Source organism: Medicago sativa, chromosome 5 (genome assembly GCF_051527215.1).
Source record: "Medicago sativa cultivar Bolivia chromosome 5, Bolivia_mono, whole genome shotgun sequence".
Taxonomy (NCBI): Eukaryota; Viridiplantae; Streptophyta; class Magnoliopsida; order Fabales; family Fabaceae; genus Medicago; species Medicago sativa.
The window spans coordinates 74,498,132-74,520,357 of NC_140753.1; the positions used below are offsets into that span (position 1 = coordinate 74,498,132).

The window sequence follows — 22,226 nt, forward strand, 5'->3', positions numbered from 1 at the left end:
TCCTAAAACAACTGTCTACATGTAGTAATAATACAACCAAGTTCACTGCCATTTTTTAATTCAAAGTCTACATTATCCATATATGGTTAAATGTTTCGTGTGGAAGTGCTGCCAGGTTTGGGGAGGGGCTTTCTGTCATCTGGTGCAAGTTTTTGGGTGTCTGCTGTGACACTTGCTGTTGCTGCAGGTGCTGTTTTTTAGTTCTGTTTAGGTGGGGGGCTGTTAAGTGTTGTTTTGGTCCTGCCTGCAGAATTTTGTTTTGGTGCAGCTAGGTGGTGAGCTCGGTTGTGATGCAGGGGTATACTTCTGCTGGCATTTTGCTTGTTGTATATTCCGGCATCATGACCGAGTGGTTTTGGTGTTTAAGAGTGCCGCCTATATACGGCCACTTTTGTATTTTCTGCCGTTTTTTCTGCGAGTTGTGGGTGTGTCTTACACCCTCTCACCGATGAATAATATTTGCCGTAAAAAAATGTTATATATTATTTTTAGTATAATTGTATTATAGTTTCTTTAAAAATTTTGCCACATTAATATGAAATGTCTAGATCCGCCCCTGTAACACAACCATAAGGATGTTATTAGCTATAAAGTTAAATATGTTTTTGGTCATATGAATATACGAACTTTCTGTTTTAGTCTTTTTTTAACTTTTTGTTTGACTTTTAATGTTCAAATGTTTTACATCTTCACTTTTGGAGAGTTTGAATTTTGCAGTGAAAATGCCTTGAAACGTGTGATCAAACGTGCATCTATGGTTAGAAATGGGAAACCAAACACATACTAAATAAATTCATATGTAGAATTCGTATTTTTGTATAAAATTTTGCAATTTTTTGTATTATTATTATAAAAATATCTAAAAAGAAAATTAGATTGTTTTAACAAAACATGAATTAAATATGAATTTTTATATTTTTTGCGGTTAAAAATTCATATATAATTCATGTTTTGATAAAAGATTCAATTTTTTTTGAGAAATTTTAACAATATTCTGCACAATTTCATTAAAAAATATAAATGTACGCACGAGTTGATTTAAAAATCAAATAAGTTTTTTTTTTCAAGTAACACGGTGGTTAAAACCGACACTTGCCAACTGAGCTATACACACGAGCATAATAAAAAAAGTATTTTCACTACACCAAAATATCAATTAATTCATTTTAGAAATATCATTATTATTTCTTTTTTGTGGTGTCCGAGGTTCGAACCCCGAACCTTGCATATATTATACATTGTTCTTATTAACTGAGCTAAGCTCACAGGACGAAATATTTTCCTTATTATTATAAGCACATTCAGCCATTGTAAAAATTAAAAAATATATAATCATAATTTATTTTGAAGAAACCCAAATAAGGTATTTTCCGAACCCGAACCCGAATTAAACAAACATTTTTAGTACACCCATTTATATTTTTTTCTATATAAAGGTCGAAATTGTTTGTGAGAGGGAACGACGTCGTTTCGGTTGGCGGTTAGAAATACAAAACCCTAAACCCTACTGCGAAACATCACACTTCTCTTTCCCTACCTCTGCCTCTCTTCAACCTCTTCCCTGAACCAAAACGAAGAAGAAGAACACGAGGCCACGAAACCCCAACCCTAACTTCTCAATTCTTCGTTCATCGCAAAACTCTAGCAATGGCAAATTCCTTGGCTTCTCAATTACAAGCTATCAGATCCATAGCACTTACTGATTCCGCACCTCAAAAGCGACCGTTTACTCGTCCTTCTATCTTGTTCGATCCTAAAGAAGCCGCTGATAAGAGTACTGAATCCATTTACACCATCGCTGCTCAAGGTAATTTCATTTTTCACAATTTTTTTTGCCATTTTTCATAAGCTTACTTGATTGAAATGAATGAATTCGATTGTTATTGAATCTGAATATGAATTGAATATTTGGCTGTGCTTCAGGATTGGAGGTTCTGATTAGCACTGATGAACGGTTTAGGAATTATAAGAATAGTTTGTTCAGTCCCCAGAGTAAAGAATTGGATAGAGGGTTAAAGACAGAAGACGAGAATAAACAACTCAATTCTTTGATTAATCCGTACTTGAGATTAATTTCTGGATATTTTAATCTTCCGGCTGCTCTTCAAACACTCGAGTATATGATTCGTGTATACAAGTGAGAACTCTATTTGGTTATTTGTTTTTATTTTTGTACGGTGATTATGTTTTGCGTTTTTTGATTTGATTTGTTATGTGTTTCAGGATACATGAGCACAATGTTGAGGATTTGATTTTGTGTGCTTTGCCTTACCACGACACACATGCATTTGTTCGTGTAGTACAGATACTTAAAATACGGTTAGAAATATATTATTGTTTGTTACTTTCTTTGGTTGTGTCGTGAATTGTAATGGTTTCTGATGTATTTATTGGGTTCTGTTAAGGAATGGTATATGGGAGTTTCTTAAGGGTGTGAAAGACTCGGGTGCAACACTACCTAGAATGGTTATAGTGCAGCAATGTCTTCGTGATGGTGGTGTATTATTAAAATTTTTATGCGACTATGTGAGTAAAAATACCCGAGTGTTTAGCTGTGAATTTGATAGATATTTAAATAATTAAATAATAAGATAACTATGTTTTTTGTCACAGGCATCTCCATCCAAAAATCCTTCAAAGAATGTAATTGGCTTTTGCACTGCTGTTGTTGTTGAAGTTTTGGGTGTGAGGGTTGATGAAGATATTGTCAAAATAATACATCCTTTTGTGAATTCTGGTCTTCAGCCTGATAAGAAGTATCTTTCAGATCACAAGGTTAGATTAAAATAATAATATACATGTGGGCATCATTTAGTTGTTTGATTAGTATTCATTTTCTTATAGCATAAGTCTTGTAGCATAAGTTGGCCTAAACCTTTTTGTTAAGAAGTGCTATTCACTCTAATATATATACATTCTCATGTTATATAGACTGATTTGTTCAATCAATCAGTTGCATGATTTCGCGTTGATTATATGATTTTTTAAGTCATTAAACTCTGTAATAGGAATATCACACAAGTATATATAATAACCAAATCCACATAGTTGGATAAGGCTGAGTGGTTGTTGTTTTATTGAGTATGTTTTCTGTAAAATTTTGCTATGAAGGTCATTCCTTACATTATTTATTGTTACCCTTTATTTTTAATTCGTAATAGAAAAGAAATTTATTCACTAATATTGAAGATCTCACCATTCTCCATATTTGAAATTGAGGAGGAAACTCTCTTCAAAAGAACATGCACTTAGCACCAAGACCACAAACCAACTGTTTCTCAAACACACATGTTTAAGGAAATATATCTCTATTTAAGACTTTCTTCCCGTCGAATAGACCAAAGAACATCAGTCACTGTACCACTTTAAACTTATGATTCTATATCTATCACCTTGCTTTTTGGACTAAATTTCTGCTTGCAAACCTCACGTTAGGAAGGATTGTAATTGATTTAATTAAATACATGTTCAGTTATAGGGAGGGAGTTGTGAAAAGGGGAATAAAAGAGGTTAGAGAGGAGAGAAGAACCAAGTTTTTGAGCCAGTTGATTACGGGGAAGGACCTGGCCTCTAATTTATAGTTTAAAAACAGTGTCATCTTTGTATTCTTCATTATTCATTCAGGATCACCAATCTTGTGTTTAGATTCTGTTTCAGATGTTACGTTTTTTTGGTTTCCTATATTATATAATTGTAATTGACGCCATATATATTTCTTTGAAGTATGTTTGTGCCACCTTCTGTTGAACTATTGTCATTTCAGGCCAGTTCATTGATGATAGTTTGCTTGCTTGGACATAAAACAACATTAGCTCCATCTCTTTTGAATGGTTTGATACGTTCAGTTGCCGGGATTGCTCGTGCTTGTGAGGAGGCCAAAGATCTTTATTGGTTTCGGTTGTCCCTTATTGCCTTAATCAATCTTGTCCAGGTACTATGCTGTGACAGAATTTTTCATTTTTCCTGTTTGATTAATCGTATTGACCATATTTTCTTCTTGTTGTGCCGTGCCTATTTTTTTAACTTGGCTATACTTTCATTCTTTGTTGTGTTTAAATTTTCCTAGTCCCAAAATGTGGACACACTTCCAACGAAGGCCTTGGATGTTTTAAAGAAACTAAGGTAGTCTATCTCAAACTACTCAACTTTTTGATGATCCTTGCAGTTTCGCTGTTGCCATTTGTTTTTAATATGTATATTGATGACTTATGAATCCTTTTTCTCATAGGGATTTGCCCGGGGTTTTATTAGAATTGTCTAAGGAGTTCAACATTGAAAAGTTTCTCGTTGTTCTGTTGGACTCCCTAATTATCTGCAGGTGATAATTCTTTGGTTTTCTTTCTGGCAATCAATGCTTACGATACTATTACAAACTTGTGCTTTGTGCTGATTATAATCATTCGCAGTTCTAAGGATGAAGACTGCCAGCAGGCTTTGCTGTCCTTGATAGAAAAGGTCCCCATAAATGACTCTGTTCATCATGTAGTTACCAAGATCCTATCAACTTGTGTGAAACTATCAGAAAAAGTTGGTGACTCAACATCTTCGATGTCAGGTATGCATTGTGATATTTCAGAGAATTCGAGAATGAGATAAATTTAAAAAGAATGGAAATGGATTTCTGTATTCAATCAGCAAATGGATCTGATGAAGGGAACTGTTTTTTATACTAGTGTGACTGCTCTAACTAACAACTGACTTAGTTTTGACCGTTGTACACAACTCAGTTTTTGGCTGAACGACCAAACTATTTAGTTAATGCAATAGTTGCAGCCTGGTCAATTATCATTTGATGCCTAGCTTATTATCCTCACAACTTCGTTTTTTCGAATGTCAATTAGCTGGCTGGGCAAAAGATACTCTGAAAATTGTTGATACAAATTATCCTTCTGAACTCGGTGCAGCAGTTCATCGTTTTCTTCAGGTGTGCTGAAGAACTTTATGCTTTTGTTTGTTAGCAATTATTGTTAGAAAGTCTGAATTGTCTGAACTATGAACTTGTTCAACTTCAGCAGCATAACACAGCACATTCTAAGAAAGACAATTCATTGTATAAGATTTTATGTAAGATGTTGGATGGGAATTTGGATTCATCATCTGATATCTCGAAGTCAAAAGTTTGGTTTGGCTTGTATCATCCAAAGGTACCACCCACTGACTTTCTATTGGGTATTCACTGTCTATTATCCTGAAGTGTGCATTCTCTTGTTCAATGGTCATCTATTTTCTGTTAATACGTACCAGCTTCATTCTTATTTGATATGTTGTAGGCTGATGTTAGACGTACTACACTGCTTGATATAAATTCTTCGGGCATCTTGAAAAACAAGGCATTTGTTTCAGAGGTACCTATGCTTTTCTACTTTTACCCTTTCCTCCCAAAACTGTACGTTTATACTAATTTATATTTTCATGTGTGACGCTGTTTTTAGACCTTCCCAGACAGTTATCCTTTTGGGTTGATATTAGTTTTTTTTTCCCGCTAAACGTGGTTAATTACCTATATTGTTGATACTTTACAACAATCTCTGATCACGGGGCATATTGATCAAAATAGAAAATTCTTGCCTAATTTTGATTATATTTTTTTTCTGAAAAAGGTTGCTTCCATTTTTTTTTACTGTCAAACTGGTTTTGTTTAAAACTGTTCTCCTATATGTTGAGTTCCATTTCAAATGATTTGAACTGATTATATTTGTAATCTAATATGTGCATTGTTGACTAGAGAGAGTGTTAAGGCCATTCCACATAATTGGTGGGTTGGGGGTGAGCTTATTTTGATAGAAGACTTGATTAGGAGGTGTACAAAGTAGGGGGTTATGGACTCCTTTGTTCGAGGTTTTGAAAAATTGAATTTGTGATATAACTTTTTTAAAGCTAGTATTTTCAATTCGAGAAAAGCACTAAAACAACAGTGTGATTTGTGTTTCTTTGATATGAGTCTGAGCTGATTTGAAGTTGACATGGGGTAATCTTCATAAATTGGTCAAAGCTTTATTTGTGTTGGGTTGATGCTACTAGTTGTTGTGTGCTTTTACATATGAGAATATGTGAAATCGCTTCTGTTATTATCTTTTTGCCAAATTATTTTACATAACTGATTCCTATTCCATATTTTAAATCACCAACCATTTAACCATACCGTTCGACCCAAAATGTTTTGTTGATCAGGGTCTTACTGACATTCAAGAGGCCATATTGAGACAGTTTGATGATAAAGATCTAACAGTTGTTCAAGCAGCTTTAAATGTTGATGGCTTGGAAAATGTACCAGATTCTTCTACACTTCTCGAGGCACTGCAAAATGTGCTAAGAAGATGCGTTTGCAAGCTGCTGTCTGGTAAGTGTGGTATATTAAAAATAATTTGGTAGAAATTCATCTTCCTCTTTTGTTTAAATGTTACATTAAAGCGCAAACAAATATATTTGGTATGTTGCAAAAAGAATGTGGTGACTGGTAAATGATAACAATACAAGTAAAATCATGCATTTTTTAATATAGAAGATAGACAGTACATTTATCGATTGTTGGATGATAACTGATAGATAGTACTAAAATCAGCTGCTGGGAATATGTTATTTTTCTTGGAATGTACTCTTGTTGGATGATAACTGTTGGTGTGGTACAGTCATGGTTCAGAATATGTGAATCTATCTTTCTATCATGCATAGAGATTGATTAGTTCTTCTGAACTTACATTGTTTCCTGTTCTTTTTGATGAATGGCTGGTCGTCCAATTCAATTATTTTATATCAAAATGTTTACCGTGAATATACAGCCTTCAACCCATATATTTCAATTTGTATTTTGCTTAGATAATTTGTTGTACAATTAGTACCAAATTGATGACCATGGTTTTAAATTAAACCCATCTTAGATTTTACAGTTAATTATAAAGAGAGGTAGTGCTTTCATTAGAATGGAAGAAAGAAAGACAATCAATTTAGTAAAGCTTTTGCTTTTTACCTCTAAAATTTATTATGCTGCTTTAATTTTGCTGAGATAAATGATTGTTGGACCAAGGCCCAATTTAGTTAAGCTCTCTCTTTTTACCTCTGAAATTTTTATTTTGTTAATATTCCCTAACAAAACTCAAAGGAAGTTACTAAACAATTGACATGTAGCATCAGTAGCAAAACAATCAATTTTTTTGCTACATCTCAGTTATACTTTTCAATTTTTGTAAAAAAACCTCATTTTAGAATTTGATTTAGGCCTAATATATATTGGGCCTGCCCGGCATACAATTGCTGATTTGTTTTTCAAATAATCTTATGCAGGTTCAACCGATAATAATAGTCTTACTGTCAAAGTTGCTGTCACTTGTCTAAAGAAAGCCATATCATACTTCCGTGATCAGTACTTGAAGAATATTGCTGCCATGATTTATCCATTACTCCTTGCTATGCCACAGGTTGCACTGGACTTCATATTTAACTTTTATTTTTGAAAAGAAAGATTTAACATATTCCGGACTTTGCGCGTTCTTACTTAATTGTTGCATTCAGATTTATGCTTTGTCTTGGTGATTTACACCTGACGATTACTTCTTTTATTGCAGACACAGGACTTATATTTAAAAGCTCTGGTACTAGTCAAAGAAATTAACTGGCAACTTTATGATAATATTGCTGAAGAAACGGTAAGTAACTACATGGGATTCAGTTTGTAATATTTTTGCATTAAAATGTATACTTATATATTGAAAAAACCGAAGTCTGTTGTTAGAAAAGCCAAGTTTGTCATATATTGATTAATTTGTATTGAAAACACCAATGTCTGTTGTTCAAAAAGTTAAGTTTGTCAAATTGATGAGATAGTATCGGCCGAGATGAATATAGAATCAGTCAGAAAGTCCAGTAGACTTTGAAAAAACAAAACTTCAAAAATTGGAAGTTCACATTTTTTTTTCCTGACATACTATAAGTTTGACTGTAGGAATGGCCGAATAGGATCCCGTCTAGTACCACGAGTATCTTGATGTTTTGGCTTCCACGGACTTCTAAATTGTTAATTACAGCCAGTCATCATTACATTTCAATGGACTTCTGGTCTTATCCATTATCTTGACGTTTACTTCTCTTGTTGCAGACACAGGACTTAACTTTAAAAGCTCTAGTACTAGGCAACGAAATTAACTGGCAACTTGATGAGAATATTGCTGAAGAAACGGTAAATAACTACATGGGATTCAGTTTGTAGAGAAAGTCTTATATAGACACAAACACAAATAAAATTATTTAGGCACACACACAATAATGAAGAAAGTTAAATGATAAATGAATTAGTCACATCATTCAACATTATTAAACTAATTTTTCTTTTAAAAAAATGGCATTTATGTGAGTGTGCCTAAATTTTTTACATTTGGGTTTGTTCCTATGTAAGTATTTCTCCAGTTTGTAATATTTTTGCATTTTAATGTACACTTATATATTGAAAAAAGCAAGTCTGTTGTTCGAAAAGTGAAGTTTGTCATATATTAATTAGTTTGTATTGAAAAAACCGAAGTCTTATTTGAAAAGTTAAGTTTGTTAAATCCATGAGACAGCATTGGCCAAGATGAATATAGAATCAGTCAGGAAGTCCAGTAGACTTGGAAAAAACAAAACTTCAAAATTTGGAGTTCACATTTTTTTTTTCTTCCTGACATCACTTAGTTTGACTGTACGAATGGCCGAATAGTACACTAGTATCTTGATGTTTTGGCTTCCACGAACTTCTAAATTGTTAATTACAACCAGTCGTCAATCACATTTCACTATACTGATTCTTAAAGTTCAATTGCAGACATCAATACCTCGATGGTTACCTTCAATTAACTTTACGGTTATCTGTAAATTGGCTCGCAATTTCATGGCCAGCCCTGAATATAATGTTGATTGGTTTGTTAAAAGCTGCAATGATACAGAATTGTCAAAGACACTCTTCTTTTTTGTTCTATTGCAGTATCTGTGGATAAGACCAGAAGGTTTGTTTTGTTTTTGTCATTCTGAATCCCATTTTTCCTCAAATCGAATAGTAGATAACAACATAAACAAATAGATTAGTTAGATCATATTTGTTTAAAAACGGGGTTAGAGAATGATGAATGCTGACTTTTCTATTTTGATCAAGTACATAACACAAACAAATAGATTAGTTAGATCATATTTGTTCAAAAAACAGTTTAGAGAATGATGAATGCTGACTTCCTATTTTGATCAAAGGTGATAATGGCTTTTCTACACTGTTTGAAAGTGTGTTTCCTATTCTGAAGGATGAGTGGGAATCTTTAGTGAATGCTGGTGATGTTCTCTTGGACGAGGTACATGGGATTTGCTATCATACGATTGCTTTTATTTCTCTTATTTTTTCACTTGGTGAAAAATTAACCTTCTTTTGTTTGTTTTGGAATTGTTTGTAGTTCAATTCTAAAGCGTTAGACTTGGACTGCCGTGCATTCTTAAAGAATCTTTCGTATGCCAACCTTAGACCTCAAAATGCAAAAGTTATGGTTTGCATATTTTGGAGGCTGATTAACGCACTAGTGTCAGCAGAATCTTCAGGCAATCTACTGGTTAGTAATTCCTCCCTTATTTGTTAAGCTTGAATTCAATTTTGTCTTATTAACTCTGTTTCCTTATTTTGGAATTCTTTTTTGTCTTATTGGTGTTGTCGCAAATATAGTCAGTCGATAGTTAGTTATGTTCCTATTAATATCATACTGCACTTAGGAATTAGCAATATCATTAACTTGCAAATGTTAATTATGTTTATTTATGTTTATTGCTAAAAAGTGAATAAGCAGAGGAAATTTCTCAAGCATTAAGAAATTTCTTTCTCATATATCTTCTTATGTTCTTCAAATGTTGTTAGCCTTCATCTGTTCACTGTTTGTTGCCTGTTTGGACGAATGACTTTTTGCAATATGCAGGATGATAGCAAGATAAAGGATCTAATTGTATTTTTCGCTAACTCAAACAAAAAGTACAAACATGCTTTCCGTGAACACCTCCATTTCTTAGCAGAAAAGCGCAGTGTGTCACCTGCCCTCCTGTTATCCAAGTTTTTTACAGACGAAGGTACACTGTACTGTTTCCCTGTTGCTTGATGCACCCCATATCTTAAATGGGACACCACTGTGTTGCTTGTACTGAGATTTTCATACTTTTAAGATAGAATATACAGTTCCTTTGTAAATGTCAAGATCTCACATCATACATAATCAGTACATTTAAATAAATTATTTGTTTAACTACAAATTTAAATTTTATGTTGCTCTTCTTTTCCAGGTGATGTTGTGTTCTATAATTAACATTTTATGGGTCTGAAGCAGTGCACATTGGCTTGATTCTTTGTTGGATATTTTATTGTGTAGGTGTTCCTGCTGCTGTCCAGGTTGAAAGTCTCCAGTCGTACGCATTTCTTTGCAGTCTGCAACAAAATAGATGGCAAACTGAACTCTTGGCCGGATTTCCTTCACTTCTTGTTCCATTGGCTGGTGATGATCAGGTACGAGTCTTCGCCGGCTTTACCTACTGATTGTGTATATTTTCTTGTTATCTGCTTGCTGCATATATATGGTTGTTGACAAATGGTTTTCTTTTTTTTTATTGCTTATGTCACTTAATCATATGTTGGATGTTCTCTTGATTTTTGCGGAAATATGGTTTGCTCAAATGATATATATGCATTTTTTGAAATTCTTTGCAGTCTGTAAGGGATGCTTCCATGAAGTGTACTGATGCGTTACGTACCTTGTGGTGTTGCATTGAAAGTTCTGGCGAGAAAAACGGTACTTCATTGTCAGAATAGTTGTATTTAATTAACCCTTTATGCCTAATTATTTCTACCGTCATAAGTTCTTAAACTGGTCACAACAGGGAACAATGCAACACGGTTTCGTTTTCTGGGTGAACTTCTATTGCTGTTGGATGAGTATAAAACATTTATATATTCTGACAAGAAGTTTCTTCCATTGTTGTTGGCGTCCACACTGGGCTCGTCCTGTCATAATGTCTTAGTACCTATTAAAGAGGAAAACAGGTATATAATAACACTGCGACTATTTTGATCTGAATGGCTCCACTTTTATTTCCATGTTTCCTGCTTCTGTTTGTTGGAATTTACCAGATCTTTCAATTGTTTAGACGGGAATTTGGATAGATCTTTTATTTCTTATTTCCTTTTTAATGGGTAAAATATTTAGATAGATTATGTGGCCTAGGTTTTTAGAAGTATTTGAGCTGTTGCTTTTTATCAATAAATGGGACAGAATAGGTTTTAGATATATTAGTTATTGCAAATTTATGTGATGTTTGATATCTTTCTATGTTAATCAAACTTTTCCATTTTCGCTGTTGCCCATGGGTACTTTTTTTTCCCCCGCAGGATTGTTGTTCATTATCTTCATGCTAAAATAGTATTCAATTGTATTTATTTCTGAGATTTTTACCTGCTTTATTTCTGGACAATCATTTTTCAGGTTTGATCAGCCCACAAAAGATGGTATACTTCAGTTCATTTTGGTTTCTACTTCGAAATTCTCCAAATACGGGCAGGTTTGACGTCTCCATGTTGACTCTCTTCTTATGTTTCTGTTTATATGATTTTAATTATGGTTATAGCACTATAACATGTTTCTGTTTATATGATCTTAATTATGGTTTTAGCAATATAGATTAAAGTTTTTTTCAGTTCCAGATTTAACAGTGTTATGTGTGTTGTTATGCAAAGCCAATATTTTAAGACAATAGCTTATTTTTGGGCATTGATTTCTCTGGCAGCTAATGATTCTCTCCTTGCTCGAGGGACTTGGGAATGCTATTATGCGTACTAAAGTTGCACAATTCTTGTCTGATTTGATGAACCAATACTATGCTGAGCGCAAGAAGTCTTGCCAGAAAATTTCCAACACTGAAACTAGGATATTGTGCCTTTTGTTGGAGGTGGGTGCATTCTTATAATATGTTTTATCTCTGTTGAAACCTTCAATATGAAGTTTGGTGAGCTAATTCCTTTTCTTTGTGTAGAGCTGTGTTATGACTTCTCTCTCAGCTGGTGATGATCATCAATATCCTTTACTGGAAGCAGCGTTGCAGGCGAGACACCAAGATACCTGCTTTTCATATGTCCTGCCCTTGCTTGTTATTTTGAATGTACTGACCTTGGTCATTGCCTTTTTCAGTTGGATGGCATGACTTCAGATGACCCTACTTATATAGAGCCTTGCATCTCTGTCTTGAACAAACTTAATAGTCATCTCTTCACGGGGTTGCAGGATAAAGCGAAGGTCTTATTTGTAACAATTATTTATTTTTAGAGTCTATTGTCATTTATGGTAAGTAGACATGTACATTTTTTGGGTGTGGTGCATTATGATAATTTTTTATTGGGTAAATGAAAAAAAATCATCACCTATCTAGTCTTTATTATGACCTAAACTATTGTCTTTTTCTTGTATGTCAGGAGAAATTATTTTGTGCACTTTTGGTTTTGTGCCGTAATGCTAATGGTGATATTCAAAGTTCAACAAGAGAGGCCTTGATGCGCATAGATGTAAGTTTCTTGCTTTTGTTTTTTTTTTTTATCAAACATGTCTTGTCTAATTAAGGTTCTTTTGTTTTTTTTTCCACTTTGGTGCCTGTCATGTATTCCGTTAGTGGTTCCTTGCAATCTAAAATGAAGCAGAATACTGTATCAAGTGCGGCACCCATATAAACTGAATTGATGTTTTTCTAAATTGACCTCATTAGGGTAAAACTATTTATACTATGTCGCTATAGACATAATCCTATCTTAAAGTAAGCCAATTGTAGACAAGTACTTCACTAATATGCACTTAGCGTGACAACTGATAAAGACTGCACTTTGCCGTACATATTTTCCCTTCCATTTGTAGATCAAGCATTTAGAAACTGTTAGTAGGGCAGTACAATGAAAACGTTGCCAATGTTACCACCTTACCCTCAGCATGCAAATGGCAGTATGAAACCTAAGGGTCCGTTTGGTTCGAGAATTAGTAGGGGAGGGGAGGGGAGGGATTTTAACGGAGGGGAGATATTTTAATTAAAAACGTGTTTGGTTCGCAAGGGGAGGGGAGGGGGAGGGATTTTGAAATTATTTTACCGTTTTACCCTTATACTTAATTAAATAAAAGAAACTCATATATTTTGCACAACAAGACATGAATAGGTGAATTAACAGTGAAAAAAAAAAGGAACAAGTAATAATAAGCTGAATTAAAATAAGATGATAATAATAATACGGCCGTTGACAGCAACAAAGTAGTAGTAGGAGTGGTTTGTACATGTAACAAATAAGAGTGATAGATAATATAATAATAAAAGTTATTACAAGAAAAATATAACAAAATAATAATAAAAATTGTTCCAAGAATAAGATAACCTAATAATAATAAGATTGTTACAAAAATAATATAATCTAATAATAATAAAAGTTGTTACAAGGTTAATATTGAGATTTGAAATTAATTTAAGGATAATTATGACAATGCAATAAAATTTTAAAGAGATTTGCTCCCTCCCCTCCCATCCTAAAAATTGAACCAAACACTTAAAATTAAAAATCTCCCCTCCCCTCCCATCCCCTCCAAAACTCTCGAACCAAACGGAACCTAAGACTTTCCAATTGATTTGCACACACAAATCAATTGACTATGGTGGTTTTCAACTTCCATATATGTTTTCGTAGGGCAGGTCTCCGATGGTTTTGGGAACAGAGTAAGAAAAAGAACTGATATTTACATGAAATGTGAAATTACGCCGAGATAATTGGGTTGACAGTAACATGTATATGTTGAGAACTATCAATCTTGTTAAATTGGTAGATCTTATATTTAGCCATGCTATCCTTGGATTATAATATATTAGCTTTCATTTTGGACAATGCCTGTTTTTCTGTGTATGCACTGTTGAATATGTGTACATATTTTTATGATATTATATTTTAAATGTGGTAAATAATGTTACATCATTCCCTCTGTCGACTGTGTCTGTCAACTATTAATAATTTTTTTAAAATGAAATATTAGGGTAAATGTTTTCTTTAAAAATCTTTACAGCGACATTTAAATTCCGTGTTTGATCACAGACCATAGCATTTTGGGTCAGCGAGTTTTCTCCAATTATATATTTTATTTTCTGTTTGTTTTTGTTTATATGTTACTAGGAGTTTTTTTTCCCCAGCTTCCATTTCAAAGAAGGGAAAAATGAACTATAAGAATAATTGGTAGCTTTTATGGAATTGCAGATAAATTCCTCGACTGCTGGCCACGTACTTGAGCTCGTACTTGCACCAAAATGTGGCAAAATTAGGCCAGCAGATGGAAACACAAAAAAGAGACAGAAATTGACAACAAATCAAGATGCAGAACTTCTCTCTAATCCGGTCTACATTCTTAGTTCCCTTCTCGATGTTTTGTTACTGAAGAAAGACATAACAGACAGGTGATTTCGTTATTATGTTAGTACCATTACAGAGAAGTTGGACAAAGCATTTAATTGTGCTAAATTTACAGTTTGATACTTGCAGGCATTCTCTTTTAGACCCCTTATTTAAACTTCTCAGCAATGTATTTAAAGAAGAATGGGTAAATGATACTCTTTCCCTTGAAGAAGGATCATGCCAACCGTCATCAAGTCTTTTTGAAACCTTAGATCATATTCAACAGACTCTATTGATTATCTTGGAGGATATAATCATGTCTCCTAAAAGCATGGCTGCACATGTATGCTTTCTAAACGCGTAGCTGTAATATTTATATAATATTAGAAAATTTAAACTTCCTCTTCACTATTTTTTCTGCTTCCTTTTATCAATTTTCGTCACCCGTGACAGGAAAAAATGACGAATGAGATAGACATAAAGCTACTGATAAAGTGTGCCCAGACTACCAATGTTGCTGTCACCCGCAACCATATATTTTCTCTGCTTTCTGCTGTCATTAGAGTCTTACCAGAAAAAGTCTTTGGGCATATAATTGATATTCTTCCAGTTATTGGAGAATCAGCTATCACACAGGTTTGTAAATGCTCGGTTTCCCTGCTTTTCTTCAATCCTTGATTTTCATGTTTGGGTCCACATTAAATCGTCCAACTTGTATAGTTTTACTTGCAAATTTTTTAGTATGATTTGAATATTCATAATAACCATGTGTCACACTACTTCTATGTTCATGTACATGCAGATCGACAGTCATTCAAAGCATGTATTTGAGGATCTTATATCTGCGATTGTTCCTTGTTGGCTGTCTAAGACAGATGATGTAGAGAAATTATTGAAGGTTGGTTTCTCACGACATCACTTTTGAGCTTTCATGTTACTCCTACATGATTGGAAGTAACTCTTTGTAGATCAGTCTTCTGATTTTTTTTTTTCTTCCTTCAGGTTTTCATAGATATATTTCCTGAAATTGTTGAGCACAGAAGGCTATCAATTGTTTTATATCTCCTACGGTACATTCTACATCATGATCCTAATATTGTAACTTAACCATCGGTTTATGATCTGCATCTTACAATGGCGAATGTTTTGCAGAACTTTGGGTGTGCATAAAAGCTTGGCTTCATTACTTAACTTGTTGTTCTCTTCCTTAGTTTCAAGGAAAGCTACCCGTTTTCTCAATATTGAGACACCAGATGCTTTAACATTTTGTACTATAGAGTGGGAATATAAATTAGCAGTGCAGATTTGTGAACAGTATACAAGTATGACTTGGCTTCCTTCTTTGGTTTCCTTTTATGAACAGAGAGAAAATAAAAATGTTGATCAGTCAATGTTTCTGGAGTTGTTTCTGGCAATGCGATTTTGTTTACAGAAATTGCAAGATCCGGAATTGTTGTTCAAACTAGAATCAGGAGAAGGCACTGTTGTCATTCAGGTATAATCCAGATCACAAATAATGCAACAACGTTTTGTGCCTTTTAATGTCTTACTTTGTTCGATTATACTGGGCAAAGTCTCGATGGTAGTTAAATCATGATTTTTGAAAAGGATCAGTGTTGAATGACCACTGTAAAGTAATGGTAGGAGATGTGGTATCTTATCTCATCAACATAATTGAGAGATTGATATCTCATAGGTGTTGAACTTATGTGAAGGATTGCATGGTGAAATTGTTAGCTTTTAGCATCTCTGGCTAATATTAATGCTGAAGCAGTCTTGGGCGTTATGAACTGAAATATTAAATGTATTAATTGTTCGATTTTTCTTTGTATTTTTCTTTCTGTGATGCTCTTTTTGGTTTCTCTGTGTGATACCAGTGGTCTTGCATGCTTTTACTTGATTGAATGTTCTATTCTTTGATTAGTCTGTTAACATGTCTGTTTATTCCAACTAAAAGATTCATAATCTTATTCAAAATGTATGTGATGGGCCATTAATATTGCAGAGTAAACTTGGAGAGCTTATGGAACATGTTGTTTTCCTCTTGCATCTTGTAGATGCAAGAAAAAAGGAACTAAATATCCCTGTCATTATGAGGAAAGAGTTGAAGGAAACTATGCGCACTGTTGTGAGGAATATAACAATGGTCATGATACCTTCGATATACTTCAAGAGCATAATTAATTTGCTTGATCATTCTGATAAAGATGTTGGAGAAAAGGTATGATTTTTTATGAGATTATTCTCAATATATGAAAATTTTATTTAAAGCTTGCATTATTTTGAGTCTTTTATTCTCGTCCTAGTTTTAGAGACCAGGACATTGGATTTAGGATATTCCCTTACACATACAGTAGAAACTCTTTAATTTAATACTCGGTAAATTAATAAACTCTCTAAAATAATAAATTTGTCCGGTCCCGACTTGGGCCAATGTAAAAAATTGAAAAACTCGATAAAATAATAAGATAATAATTTTTCGGGAGATCCCTTTATAATTTTCGGTCCCAAGAAAATCATAAATTAATAATTCATAGAAACTGAAAAAAAAAATTAAGAATACATTGAACACGTTTGTTCCTCTTGTTTAAATTTATTGTACTTCAAAAATCATTATTGATTTCCAATGCATATGAACACAGTAGTTACTAATTTACGTTGAGTCTCAAGGTTCGCTGCAACGTAATTCTAAGAGGCATAGACTATAATTTGCCTTTTTGTTTGGTATGTACAGTATAATTACTTAAAAACTCTTTAAATTAATAATTATTAATTTATCGATAAATTAATAACTCTCTAAATTAATAAATTTCTCCGGTCCTGACATTATTAATTTATAGAGTTTTAACTGTATATTGCATTTTAATTTGATGATTTTTAATAAAAAAAGATAATTATTCACATACCTGCCATTGGATCTACTATATCTAGGGAAAGTTTTATTTTAGTTAGTTTGACATAAATACACATCTTGGTAATCAAATTATGAGTTTGGAAGCCTGTTATCTGATACTGCATCGCATGTACTCCAGGCTCTTGGGCTGTTGTGTGATGCTGCAAGAAATCACGTAATAGTCAGCTTAACGCTTAAAGGCAACAAAGTTTCGAGGTCAAGAGCAAGATCAAGTTCTCCTTGGCTTCAATTGGATGAAAGTTCTCAAGAATCACTTAATAATATGTGTGTAGAAATTCGTAAAGTACTTGACGACGTTTCATCAAATAACTCCTTGAAAGTAGCAGCAGTTTCAGCATTGGAAGTTCTTGCAGAAAGGTTCCCTTCAAATAGTTCCATCTTTGTTGTATGCCTTGAATCTATTATTAGAAGATGCAATACATCTCAGAACTCTGCTGTGACTTCTAGTTGCCTTCAAACCTCTGCTGCGTTGATCAAAGTTCTTGGTCCAAAAGCACTGTCTAAACTTGATCAAATTATGACCGTGATAAAGTCCTCTAAGGATTTGGAACCAAAAGCTAATGATGTTTCCCTAGCTTCAAATGCACCCCATCTTGTTTCTGTTCTTGTTACTTTGGAGGCAGTTGTTGACAAACTTGGTGGATTCCTAACTAAAGATTTAAAAAATATCATGGAGCTTCTGGTGCTTCGTCCGGCATTTGTCTCAGGAATAGATGCCAAAGTGGAATCCCGTGCACAGGGATTACGAAAGCTTCTTGCGGAAAAAATTCCAGTAAGGCTTGCTAAAAGTATGTATTGTTTGATGGAGGTAGTGTGAAATGAGTATCTGTTTTTCTAACTTAACATCATTTTGTTACAGGTACGGCTTGCCCTGCCGCCACTGTTAGAACTATACCCGGATGCTGTTAACGCTGGGGATAAAAGCTTAACAATTGTGTTTGATATGTTGGCAACATTTATTAGTACAATGGACAGACCATCTATTGTGGCATTCCACGGAAATATTTTTGACTTTTGTTTGGGTGCTCTTGATCTTCGCCGTCGAAGATGTCCTTCAGTTCAAAACATTGATTTAGTGGAAAATGGTGTGAAGAATGCTATGCTTGCACTGACCCTAAAACTTACAGAGAGCATGTTCAAGCCCCTTTTCATAAAGAGTATTGACTGGGTAAAGAGTACTGACTGGGTAAAGAGTACTGACGGGGTAGAATCTGTAGTGGATGAAACTGTATCTGAAGGAAGCATGGATAGGGCCATATCTTTCTATGGCATGGTAAATAAGCTTGCTGAGAACCATCGGTAAGTCATTGCCTAATGTTTTTATATTCCTTGTTAGATAATGTTATATGAAATAAGTGTGCCCTATGAGGGAGGGTATGAAAGTCAAAAGACATTTTGTTTAGGTTTCTTTAGATTTTTTCGGTATTTTGTTTTTCATTCTTAGGATTAGGAGTTAGGATTAGGATTAGGAGTTAGGAGAATAGTTTATAAAGTAGTGTATTGAATTAAACATAATTATGTCAATTCTTGTCGCAGTTGCGATACAAGATAGATGCAATTTGGTCACAATATATACCAAAAGACATTTTGTTTAGGCGTCTTTAGATTTTTTCGGTATTTTGTTTTTCATTCTTAGGATTAGGAGTTAGGAGAATAGTTTATAAAGTAGTGTATTGAATTAAACATAAGAGAATAGTTTATAAAGTAGTGTATTGAATTAAACATAATTATGTCAATTCTTGTCGCAGTTGCGATACAAGATAGATGCAATTTGGTCACAATATATACCAAAAGACATTTTGTTTAGGCGTCTTTAGATTTTTTCGGTATTTTGTTTTTCATTTTTAGGATTAGGAGTTAGGAGAATAGTTTATAAAGTAGTGTATTTACATAATTATGTCAATTCTTGTCGCAGTTGCGATACAAGATAGATGCAATTTGGTTTTAAATAATTGTCGAATGATATCCTTTTCTTATTTCTAGGTCATTGTTTGTTCCTTACTTCAAATACTTGCTTAGTAGCTGTGTTCATCATCTTGGCGATGGCGGAGACCTTAAAATGTTCAGTTTGAGTCGGAAGAAAAAGAAGGCTAAGATTTTGGATGACGGCGATGTAAAAGAAACAGATAGCTTGTCTATCAAGGTCTGGCATCTCAGGACACTAGTCTTGTCGTCATTACACAAGTGTTTCCTCTATGACACTGGGAGCTTGAAGTTTCTCGACTCCTCAAATTTCCAGGCTAGTATATTTTCCACTGCACTATTTATTTTCAAAATATGGAGTTGTCATGAAAACTTGGCCAATATTTGTTTCATGTTGTTTGAATGACACTTTCATTGAGTGAATCTTTGTCATCTTAGTTTGTGAAGTTTTCCATTCCATCTAAAATTACTTTGGATGTTTTCTTCATTTTTCTCTATCTACCTTACAATTAAATATATTCATTTTAAACAGTGAGCCTCCTTCAGCAGTGATTTTGCTTGTCGTATCACTTCACTGACTTTCATATGATGCTTGCTGCAGATGTTGTTGAAACCTATTGTTTCTCAACTTGATCTAGACCCACCTGCCTCGTTAGATGACCACATGAATATACCTAGCGTGAAGGAATTTGATGACCTACTTGTTGTTTGCATCGGTCAAATGGCGGTCACAGCTGGCTCAGACCTTTTGTGGAAACCTCTGAACCGCCAAGTATAATTTGTGATATTTTCCTTTTCCTCCTATTTTGAGTAACACTAAAGTAATCATGTTAAGTTATCGTCATCCTTTTGCAGCTTACAATTTTTTTGCCTTAAATTTTCTTTTGCAGGTTTTGATGCAGACACGTACCGAGAAGACGCGAGTTAGAATATTGGGTCTTAGAATTGTTAAATACCTTGTAGATAACTTGAAAGAAGAATATTTAGTGTTAGATGAAACAATTCCCATCCTCGGTGAACTGCTTGAGGATGTGGAACTTTCAGTTAAATCTCTTGCACAAGAAATTCTGCAGGAAATGGAGTCTTTGAGTGGGAAGAGCCTTTGAGACTGTCTATGATGTTAGATTCGTTGAGCTAGAATTGTGTAATCATATAGGAAATTTATTGTGTAGACCAATGAACATATTATGGTCATTTAAAGGAAAGGTGGCATTTTTGATACTGATAAAAGTTAAAGTTCAATTATTTTCTTGTGTAATTTCAAGTTTATTTTTTCTTCCACAAGTGCCGATCATTAAAAGCGTGAATCCTTTTTAAATGGAATTCAGATATCAGATTTATTATTACCGATTAATTTTGCTAGTCTTCAAACTATCTTTCTTTCATCAATTTATTTTCCGAACTTTTCTAATCAACTAAAAAGTTCTTAACCTATGGAAGATACCTCAATTTAATGCCTTAATATGAAAAACAACAATATTCTGTTAGCTGAGGGACTAAATAGTTAGATGTGAGAATAGTTCGGAGGTTTTTAATAGCCTTGGGATTAAATCAGTGAGAGTAAATTGACTGTTTAATATTGATTTTACTTCTATTATAGTATGCACCCTATTGCTGATATATCCAGTCTCCATTAATACATTGAAAATGATATTATTTTTTTCGATCTCTTGTGGACGGAGAAATTGTATGTTTGTTGATTTCGTGCATTACCTGATCTGTTTAAAAGATACGTGAATTACGCAAGAAACAATAGATATAACGAGATTTAGTTTACCAAAAAAATACTAATTAGTACCAGTTTAGACTAAAATAAAATACCCTGTTTACCAAAAATGTCCTATTTTTTTTAGCAGATAAACAAAATAACAATAACAACTTAATTTTGGAAGTAAAGAGTTGGGATTCAAACTTCGATCATAACATCTGATCTAGTAATTTCAACATTTTTTTTTTGAAGGAAGTAATTTCAACATTTTTAACGATTGAGTTTGACTTTGTAGATAATATTCCTTCCCTAATGTCATTACTAGATGTGTCAATGATAAAATTAATATTGATAAGGAATGAAGAGCCTAGGTCAGACACTCAGACGTTAAATTAATTGATAGTGTAGTAGGAGTACTAAGTAATAGTTTTGTTCCTTTTTACAGAGAATAATAGTTTAGTTTTAATTAGTCTTCTATCTGTCTCATATGGTCTGCCTAAAACCATGGTCAGCATGAACATGTACATGATGATTATGAACATCTGCTTTACGATGTTTTTCTCAGTTTTAGAGGATCCGACACCCGACTCGGCTTCACAGGAAATCTCTTTAACGTTTGTGTTGGGAGAGATTCAAAACCTTCATGGATAATGATGGACTCATGAGTGTGCCAACCGAATTATTGCCTTTATTTTCAAAGTACTGGAAAGGTCGAGGATTGCAATTGTTATTTTGTCCAGAAGTTATGCAGCTTCTACATATTGTCTTGATGAACTTGTCGACATACTTGAGTCATGAGTGTAAAAAGACGAAAAACCAAGTTGTTTTCCCAATCTTTAATGATGTCGATCCTTCGGAGTATAGGATTAAGGACTCATCGAGGTTGAAAGAACGGCCTTCATTTTAAAATAGACTCTTAAAAACCTACATATTAAATTTAAGGAAAAAATGTTTTAAAATGTTTTTTTTTGTTGTTGAAAATATGACCTTTTTAAAATATGTCTTTAGTCCTATAAATTATAATTTTTTAGGTTTAGCTCTTAACAAAAAAATATTCAATTTTTGTCTCGATTTCTTAAAAATTTACAAAAAAAAATGTTTTTAGTCTAGGATTTAATCCCTATAAAAAAGGGTTATATATATTTTTGGTCCCCATAAATATGTCAACTTTTCGATTTAATCCCTCTAAAAATTTTCTTCAACTTTTAGTCCTCCAAAAAAAATTTCATTTTAACTTTTATTCTCTCCTTAAAGTAAACTCTGATGTAGATTTCATATTTTTGAATAAAATT

The 22,226-nt window shown here is 33.5% G+C and overlaps 1 protein-coding gene across 6 annotated transcripts; it reads left to right on the forward strand.

The window, feature by feature from the left end:
* Positions 1-1,519: 1,519 nt before the first annotated feature.
* On the forward strand, positions 1,520-20,471 carry LOC146924947 (uncharacterized protein At3g06530-like). 6 transcript variants are annotated; one of them, XM_085709904.1, is made up of 41 exons: positions 1,520-1,807; positions 1,924-2,137; positions 2,224-2,319; positions 2,406-2,526; positions 2,614-2,775; positions 3,764-3,931; positions 4,067-4,122; positions 4,229-4,318; positions 4,407-4,555; positions 4,842-4,924; positions 5,013-5,144; positions 5,271-5,345; positions 6,172-6,340; positions 7,282-7,415; positions 7,563-7,643; positions 8,093-8,173; positions 8,792-8,972; positions 9,211-9,308; positions 9,408-9,560; positions 9,918-10,065; positions 10,362-10,495; positions 10,697-10,778; positions 10,867-11,029; positions 11,469-11,544; positions 11,770-11,931; positions 12,016-12,084; positions 12,171-12,275; positions 12,452-12,541; positions 14,255-14,451; positions 14,537-14,732; positions 14,843-15,025; positions 15,192-15,287; positions 15,392-15,459; positions 15,542-15,884; positions 16,395-16,610; positions 17,422-17,660; positions 17,751-18,075; positions 18,163-18,602; positions 19,287-19,542; positions 19,828-19,998; positions 20,117-20,471. In XM_085709904.1, the coding sequence occupies exons 1-41, from the start codon at positions 1,648-1,650 to the stop codon at positions 20,330-20,332; spliced, it is 6,378 nt and encodes a 2,125-aa protein (XP_085566030.1). In that variant the 5' UTR covers positions 1,520-1,647; the 3' UTR covers positions 20,333-20,471. The 6 variants fall into 6 exon arrangements, with proteins under 6 accessions (XP_085566030.1, XP_085566025.1, XP_085566027.1 ...); XM_085709899.1 differs by having other exon boundaries at positions 17,422-18,075; XM_085709901.1 differs by having other exon boundaries at positions 7,563-7,640; positions 17,422-18,075.
* Positions 20,472-22,226: the final 1,755 nt, after the last annotated feature.

Bases quoted from the DNA above. Each gene is read 5' to 3' on its own strand.
- LOC146924947 (XM_085709899.1), top strand. From the start codon at position 1,648: ATGGCAAATTCCTTGGCTTCTCAATTACAAGCTATCAGATCCATAGCA. The intron at 15,288-15,391 runs GTTGGTTTCTCA...TTCTTCCTTCAG, and splicing joins ATGTAGAGAAATTATTGAAG to GTTTTCATAGATATATTTCC. The intron at 15,885-16,394 runs GTATAATCCAGA...TTAATATTGCAG, and splicing joins AAGGCACTGTTGTCATTCAG to AGTAAACTTGGAGAGCTTAT.